This window comes from Chenopodium album, chromosome 16, assembly GCF_948465745.1.
Source record: "Chenopodium album chromosome 16, dcCheAlbu1.1, whole genome shotgun sequence".
NCBI lineage: Eukaryota > Viridiplantae > Streptophyta > Magnoliopsida > Caryophyllales > Amaranthaceae > Chenopodium > Chenopodium album.
The window spans coordinates 10381988-10390993 of NC_137849.1; the positions used below are offsets into that span (position 1 = coordinate 10381988).

General features: G+C 38.1%; 1 protein-coding gene across 1 annotated transcript; it reads right to left on the bottom strand.

Annotated features, from left to right (window-relative positions):
* Positions 1-1599: 1599 nt before the first annotated feature.
* LOC145584890 (uncharacterized) lies at positions 1600-3482 on the bottom strand. Its single transcript, XM_081641669.1, has 2 exons — positions 2910-3482; positions 1600-2586 (listed from the first exon to the last, which is right to left on the bottom strand). The coding sequence occupies exons 1-2, from the start codon at positions 3480-3482 to the stop codon at positions 1834-1836; spliced, it is 1326 nt and encodes a 441-aa protein (XP_081497795.1). The 3' UTR covers positions 1600-1833.
* Between the last annotated feature and the right edge of the window lie 5524 nt (positions 3483-9006).

Below are 9006 nucleotides of genomic sequence, written 5' to 3' on the forward strand. Positions count from 1 at the left end.
CCATGGGTCTCATCCTCCGTACCCACAGATCTGCGGGCGCGCAAGATCTGCGAAGGCGCACACCCAGCTTCTGCGCGGGCGCGCAGTATATTTGCGCGGGCGCGCACCGCTGAACTGCAGTTTGTTTTATTTCGTATTTTGTATCTTTTGGGGGGACCTATATATATAGGCCGTAGAGAAGTTTAGGGGATGTCGATCACTACTTAGAAACATTTTTAGCCCTAATCTAGTGAGAGAAACTTCATTAGTAGAGAGAGAAAGTGTGGATTTCCATTGATGAACTTGGATATTGAAGAAGGAGCTTGCTTGAACCTTTGTAAATCTTCATCTTCAATTAATGAGCAATTTCTTACTCTCTTTCTTTGCTTTTGTATTTAGTTTTATTTGCTTATTTTGATTTTCCTTAATTGCTTATTGATCATGTTGATGCTTATTGATTTGATGATTGATATTGCCTTCAATATGATTTGTGAGTAGTCCCCTAGCCAAGGGTGTGGGGATGGTGTAGTTGTTGATTGATTCATGCTTATGATGTTGGGGTTTTGTTAATGGTGATTAAAGTCTTTGTGTGTTTGATGTTCTTTAATCTTCTTGCAAGTGCACATTGTTAGTTGATTAAAGGTGAATCTTTGCTAACAAGAAACGGAAGTTGACTTAGTTAAGATTCATTACTATCGATAGTTCTTTGATTGCACCTTCTAATATATGGTTCTAGTGTGGAAACATAGAGGCTATGTTAGGAGAATTTGATTGACCCCGGAAGGCGGTTAGATTAAGCTTTAATTCGATATTCTTACATGCTTAGTTTACCATTGCCTTGCCTCCGTGTTATTGCATGATCAATTGGCCACTACATCTACCTACTTCCCTTGGTGCTTAGTTATATTGGTTTTAATCGTTCCTAATCTCTAGTTTAATTTCTTAGCTTTTCACACTTCTTGTACCGAGGTAGCTTAAGTATTGAGTAGTGAATGTGGTGTTTATGCATGTCTCCTTGTGGTTCGACCCCTATACTTGCCTTATACTTGTATTAGGTTTGTTTAGGTGTATAAATTATATTTGATTGAGGTGTAGTCGTTTGACGACGCGATTATTACCTTGTCAGACATACACTAGTTGCGGTCACCTTTAGGCTCCGTTAGGAAATCCTAATGTCCGACATCAAATAATAGCATCAGAACAATATTGCAATGACAGGATTTACCACTGAGTGGACTACTTTATTCAAGATTTTGCACTTGATTCTAGCTTAAGTCCCTTGGTTTCTCCTATCAGTCAATCTGCTCTAGTAGAGCTAAATTTCAAGCAATCTTCAACACTCTTTAAGTCTTACAGCTGATGTATGCCAGCAGTAAGGACGGTAAGCCAGCTTCACAAGTCTAGTCTCAAATCTCTTTTCAGCAAAACCACAAGCTCCTTAGATAAGCTTAATGAATTATGCAGCAAACTGCCAGAACTCTTAACCTTTCTATGATCATCTTCTATCATGTAGCAAAGTCATTAATGACAGAAAAACAACATAATGGACACAAAGAATTATTCCAGAACTCCAGAAGTAAAAGATTATGTCAAAAAATGAATTAGATTAGAAACCTACACATTACAAACATACTACAGGTGAATCCTTCATAACTTCAATACAAGGCAGCATACATGGTACACAGTACTACGCTACGACAGGCGTAGCAATGAGTGAAACAGCACTCCAATCAAGACATGACAATTGCACCTTACAAGCTAAAATATATAAGAATTGCAAATTCATAAGATAAATGGATTTGTTTATTGCAGTCACAAAGAAACAATCTGCAAGACAAAGCCAAACTCATTACGTTATCCAGATATTTTTACACCAGGTTTCCTAGACGAGAAATTTGCTCTGGTTGCAGGTTCTGGGGTGGTAGAAAATGTGAACTCCTCTTGGTTGTCACACTCTTCACTAACTTCATCACTTCTAAATTTTCTCATCTCTTCACTGCTCTGTGAGGACCCTTCGCCATCACTTCGTGCCTCCTCTTCATCTTGTGTTCCATTAATAGAATCCTCAATCATGTCAACCAGCCGAGAACTACTTCTAGAGTCCTCATCAGTATCATTTAACTTAATCAAGTTCCCATCCTCCACAAAACTAACACGTTTTTTGGCATTCGAGCTTTGAGCATTTTTCTGTACATTAAATTCATTGTTCAGCCTATATTTGTTAGCAATTTGTTCAAGGATATCATCATCCTCATCATCAACATGCTTAAATCCTTTGTTCTCAGCATCTCCATAGACCTCTTGCTCTTGCTCTTGCTCCTCGAGCGCCTTCGTCATCCTACCAATCTTTTCAACTCTCTCTTTCAAATTTGCCATTAGTTTCTTTTCCTCATTGTCTACAGTTCGAGTTTTCGAACACACATTATGCCCCGAAAACCCCTTAGTATCACGACCAGCTCTGCTATCATTCCTCACCAACCTCATGCTCTTCATCTTCCTGGTTAAAACTTGTTGCCTCTTCACACAAACCCCATCAACTATTTCTAAAAATTCAACAATTTCTCTGGTAACTGTCTTCTTACTATCTCTAATCATCTTATCACCACTCTATAAACAAAACCCGGAATCAAAATTTGCAAAATCTCAAAAAATAGAAGAAAATAACAGAATCCAAAAATTCAAAAAAAAATCAAAACCCATGTATAAAAAATGCAACAATGTCAAAACCCCATAAATAAAATATGCAAAATCTCACAAACCATATAATTAAAATGCTAAATATCAAAAACCATACATCAAAATGGCAAAATATCAAAAACCTAGAAATCAAAAATGCAAAATCTTACAAACCCATAAGATAAAAATGCAAAAATTCACAAAACCCATATCACAAAAATCAAATTAAGAACAAAAAAAATTGAGATAGATACCTGAATAGAGTCAAGTTTATGGAGCAAATCCATGGCATTTCGGGAGAGAGAATCAAAATCAACAAAAGCATGACGAGAAAGGGAAGATTTAAAAGAAGCAAGAGCAGATTTAACAGAAGCTAAATCTTTAAGGTCACGAAGAGTCCTTGATCTATGAACAAGATAAGCCCTAAAATGGGCTTGAATAATTTTAGCAGCAGCATCTCTTAAGGAAAAACCAGAAGATGAGTATTTCTGAAGGGAAGATTCAAGGGCATCGATGCGTTGAAGGAGAGATAATAGTAAAGAATTATCTTGATTTTCGTGATTATTATGATGTGGGTGTCTTTGATTTTGGTGGGTTCGAGAGGAATTAAGGTGGTAATTTAGGGGGGTTTGGGTTCGGGTTTGAGTTTGAAGAAGCTGAGTAACAATGGCGGCAACCTGAAAAGGATCGGAGGTAGGAGGTGATAATAGTGGTGGATGGTGGCACGGGGGTGTTGGGTGGTGGCACGGGGGTGCGGGTGGTGGGCAGCAGCAGCCGAAGGAATTGGTGGTGGAGTGGAGGTTTTGGAGGTGGTGGTGGAAAGCCATTGGATCTGAGAGGATTTTTTTTTAGAATCTTGTGTTTTTATGCTTCAACGCTGATTTCCTCTCATGACCAGGTTTTTCGGCTTTGGATGGTCTTGTTTGTTGTTTGGTTTGGTCGTGCACTTTAATGGTGTAAAGGTTTGGGGGTGTTTTGTTTGTACACTAGTTTGAAATTTTAAAGGTTTTGGTGTTTTTGTTGATGTGATATCATGTCACTATGTGCATAAACAAAACAACTAAACAAGTCAATAGTTAACGATTTGGTTCGAGTCCGAAATTTAAATGTAAGGGCTTACTTCCTCTATTTTTAAATACTTGTTCCATTTGTTTACGTGCGGAATTTTAGAAGAAATTGGAGAAAGTAATAAAATATGGAGGTAGTGGGGTAGGTGGAAAAATAAAAAATTGTAAAAAACAAAAGTAGTGGAGAGAATTGGAGGAGAGAATATAAAAATAATAAAATATGATCATGGTGGGTCCACTCGGTGAGAGAAATTAATTTAATATTGTAAAAACTTTCCAAATAAGGAAATGAAACACGTATTTAAAAACGGCCGAAAAAGGAAAGTGGAGCAAGTATTTAAAAACGAAGGGAGTATTTGTTACTCTCTTCAGTAGAAGGGGTGTTAGAATCCGCCTCTTTCTCTATGTATCCCCTTCCCTTTTCCTTGTATTTTCCCTTATGTACTGTCTTTTAGGTCTTTCTTTTTACTTTCTAGACTCTAGAGAGAATTATTGTGTTACTGTCGTTTCAGCGTTCACTTGTAATTCTCTATTTATTCAATATGAATCAAAGCTCCCTACCCCGTTGCTATTGCTTTAAGACTTGTGTATTGTTTTAAGCCTTTATGGATATTGTGCTTACCTTGTTTTAAATCATCCCCACCAAACCAAAAGACCCTCAAAAGACGCCTTCTCTTGTCGGTTCCGCTTGTGCCCGCTTCGAAGTATCGGCCGTCACAAGCCCCGACTAAGCACCCGTTGTTGATGAGTGCTTTCTTGAGATACCTTTGGTCCGTGTTGCTGTGTGCTCACGAACCTCTCTCGTTCTAGGCTTGCGTCCTTGTCGCCAATAGACAAGAGCGCGCCGCACGATCCGGTGTCAGAACTCTCGGATCGTGACAGTTGGTATCAGAGCCAGGTTGCTCGAAAAATGGCGTACGACGAGACGCCAGAATATTCGTGGGAAGAACGACTTGCTTGGCTTGAAGGCAAGTCGGAAGAGTGGGCTATATTGGGAGAAAGGTTGCCCAAGTTCGAAGATATTGTGATAAAACAAGTCGAGCAAATAGAAAGGCTTGCTTCGATAGTAGATGGGTTGACGGAGCAGCTTAACTTTGTGCAAGGCGTAGCTGATGAGGCACAAGATAAATGTGCAACCTTGATGCATGCCCATAGAAGGCTCGGGGGAAGTGGAAGTGCCGGAATAAACCTCCCAAACCTCGGACTTTTAGTGGCACGAGAGATTCGAAGGAAGTTGATAACTTCATCTTTGACATGGAGCAATACTTCCGCATATGTCAGTTGGAGGACGAATTAAAAGTAGATACTGCCACGATGTATTTAGTGGACGACGCTAAACTTTGGTGGCGCACCAAGTACGCCGACATCCAAGCTAAGAGGACGTCGGTAGACACTTGGAAAGATCTAAAGAAAGAACTTATGGCTCAATTCTACTCGGAGAACACGGAGTTTGTTGCTCACACCAAGCTTGCAACTTTGCAACACAAGACCTTCATTCGAAAGTATGTGAAAGAGTATTCGGCGTGCATGTTGGAGATTCACGACATATCGGAGAAAGACTGTCTATTCAACTTCGTGCGAGGTCTAAAAGATTGGGCCCAAAGGGAGATATGGCGCCAGAAAATTGATACCTTGTCAGGTGCTATAGCTGCAGCTGAAAGGCTGATGGGTTACTCATCAGATAGGGTGCCTAACCAGAAGAAGGGAAACATTGGGTCAGCTTCAAGTACTCCGAAGAGCACTAGTGGTAATTCTCAGGCTAGCTCGAACAGTGTAGGGAACAAATATAGGAGTGGAGGAGAGGACTCGCGGAAGAGCAGAGTCGTTGCGTCCACAAACGGAGGTGGGTCCTCCGGCTCATCATCATGGAACAAACCTCTCACTTGCATACTCTGTCGTGGACCACATAAATGGTTCGAGTGCCAGCACAAGTCGAAAATAGACAACCTCCAGAAGAAACTCTCCTCAATGTCCTCAGAACCTACCAAGGGGAATGACAAAGAGGAAGAGGTAGTCAGTGAAGAAGAACCCTCTAAGTTGGGGGCAGTGTACTATATGTGTGCAATGGGAAAAGAGACGCCAGAAGATAAGAGTCGAGCCACTAGCCTGATGTACGTTGATGTCTTAATAAATGGGAAGAAAGCCCGGGCGATGGTTGATACAGGAGCTACTCATAATTTCGTCACAAAGCGTGAGGCAAACAGATTAGGCCTGAAAGCCGTGCATAGTGGAGGTCGAATGAAGACCGTGAACTCTGAAGCACAACCGACTTGCGCAGTGGAAAGGAATGTGAACACGAAGATTAGGGAGTGGAGTGGGACTCTAGACTTCACGGTGGCAACAATGGATGATTTTGAACTGGTTCTTAGGATGGACTTCCTACACACCAGTAAGGCTATCCCGATGCCCCACCTAGGGTCCTTACTTGTGACAAGCCACCAACCATGCCTCTTGCGAACACACGCTCGAGCTGAAAAAGGTAAAGAACTTAAAGGTCCCCTCCTCTCGGCGATGCAACTCAAAAAGGGAATTAGGAGAAATAAGCCTACGTTCCTCGCTACTCTCTCGATGAAGGATGAAGAGGATGAGGGGGACATCCCTGAGGTCATAAGAGAGTTACTTGGGGAGTACTCTGATATCCTTCCCAAGGAGCTCCCAGAATCTCTTCCCCCTCGAAGGGCCATAGATCACAGCATAAGTTGGTGCCTGGTGCTAGACCATTCGCGAGAAGTCCTTATCGGATGGCCCCTCCGGAGCTCGCAGAGTTACGCAGACAATTGGATGGGTTGTTGGAAGCCGGATTTATCCGACCTTCCAGAGCTCCTTATGGTGCACCGGTCTTTTCCAGAAGAAACAGGATGGGAGTTTGAGATTGTGCATCGACTACAGAGCCTTGAACAAGCTTACGGTGAGAAATCACTATCCGATTCCCCTGGTGGCAGACTTGTTCGACCAGCTAGGAGACGCTGTATACTTCACCAAGCTTGATCCAAGGTTCGACTACCATCAGGTTCGAATTGCTTAAGGAGATGAACCAAAGACGGCCTGTGTCACTAGATACGGAGCGTTTGAGTGGTTGGTCATGCCATTTGGGCTAATGAATGCTCCTGCGACATTTTGTACCTTGATGAATCAAGTCTTCCGCGACTATCTAGACAAGTTTGTGGTTGTTTACTTAGATGACATCGTAATCTTTAGCAACACCCTCGAAGATCACTTAGAACACTTGAAGAAGGTGTTCGAGAAATTGAGACAGCATCATTTGTTCGTGAAGCGAGAGAAATGTGCTTTTGCTAAGAAAGAAGTAAGCTTTCTTGGACATTTCGTAGGAGGAGGCCGCATAAGAATGGATCCTAAGAAAATCCAAGCCATTAGTGATTGGCAAGCTCCAAAGAACGTCTCGGAGTTAAGATCGTTCTTGGGGTTAGCCAATTACTATCGTCGCTTCATTCAAGGGTACTCTGAAATAGCAAGCCCCCTCACAGAGTTGTTGAAGAAAGACAACAAATGGGATTGGTTAGAGAAACAACAAGGGGCTTTCCTCAAGCTCAAAGAAACAGTAATGAAGGAGCTGGTTCTAGCGCTCCCTAACATCAACAAACCATTTGAAGTTGAGACGGACGCATCCGATTATGCTTTGGGCGGGGTCTTACTCCAAGAAGGACACCCAATCGCTTACGAAAGCCGGAAGTTGAGTAATGCAGAAAGGAGATATGCAGCACAAGAAAAAGAGCTTTTAGCTATTGTTCACTGCTTGAAGGGGTGGAGACACTACTTGTTGGGCTCGAAGTTTATTGTTCGCACCGATAACACGGCAGCTAGCTACTTCCTCACCCAACCAAAATTAACGGGAAAGCAAGCTCGTTGGCAGGTGATCTTATAATAAGTGTGATATTAGAATAATCTTAGGTCTAGAACTTATTTATCTCGTCAATTATTATTGGTTAATGTTTAGTCATATTAGCTGCCTTTAAAAATCGTGTGTGTGTGTGTGTGTGTATATATATATATATAATTTTTTCTATTATGATAACTTATTTTTTTCTTAAAAATCTCATTTTTTTGTTTTTGTTTTTTTAAAACCCCTTGAAAAAAATACTGACTTTAGTTGCTTATGTGACTCTAATTTTTTTTTTTAAATTATTAAATACATAATATTTGATTTTTAAAAAAATTAGTGAATATTGTAAATTTTATCCATAATAGTTATATTAAGATAATTTTTCAAAATTAATTTTAAAATTGTGAATTTCTTAAAATATTAACATTACATTCTTTTCCTTTTTTTTTTTTTGCTATAAACCCCTTGAAAAAAAAAAAAAACTGACTTTAGTTGCTTATGTGACTATAATTTTTTTTTTAAAAATTATCAAATACATAATATTTGATTTTTATAAAAATTAGTGAATATTGTAAATTTTATCCATAATAGTTATATTAAGATAATTTTTTAAAATTAATTTTAAAATTGTGAGTTTCTTAAAATATTAACATATTCTTTTCCTTTTTTTTTTTGGCTAAAATCCCTTGAAAAAAATACTTACTTTAGTTAAAAAATGACTAATTTTTTTTAAAAAAAAAATTATTAAATATGTAGTATTTGATTTTAAAATAGTCTGTAATAATTTGAGAATATTGAAATTAAATCCTAGTTTTATTAAGATAATTTTTTTTTAAAGGAAAGATAGCTCGAGCTGTTATTATGTTAAAGATAATTTTTTAAAATTAATTTATAATTTTTAATATCATTAGTTGATTGTTATTTATACAACACTTGAATTTTTTTTAATAAAAAGAAAACTTAATCTCTTTTATTATTCGTTGGATTTGGATTTTGTAGAATACGTAGGTTTTTCATTATAAACAATTTATGTCAGTTATGCGATTAGAATTGGATTTTGTAGATCTTTCATTATAAACAATTCTTTTTGAAGGAATTATAAACTATTTTTAAAAAATAAAAACAAAGTTATCTATATTTTCGGAGAATATAAGCTTATTCTTTTTGAGGGGAAAATGAAGTTATCTATTATTTTTGTAATATGTTCTTGTAAAAATAAAAGAATTTTAGCTTAATATACCCAAAATACGTAATAATAAGCTTATATTCTCTGAAAATATAGATAACTTTGTTTTTATTTTTTAAAAATAGTTTATAATTCCTTCAAAAAGAATTGTTTAAAATATGTTATTTTAAAAATAAAAGAATTTTAGCTTAATATACCCAAATTACGTAATAATAAGCTATATTTTTCAAAAAATACCAAAAAAAAATATTACTAAC

Bases quoted from the DNA above. Each gene is read 5' to 3' on its own strand.
- LOC145584890 (XM_081641669.1), bottom strand. From the start codon at position 3,482: ATGGCTTTCCACCACCACCTCCAAAACCTCCACTCCACCACCAATTCC. The intron at 2,587-2,909 runs GTATCTATCTCA...TTTTGTTTATAG, and splicing joins ATAAACTTGACTCTATTCAG to AGTGGTGATAAGATGATTAG.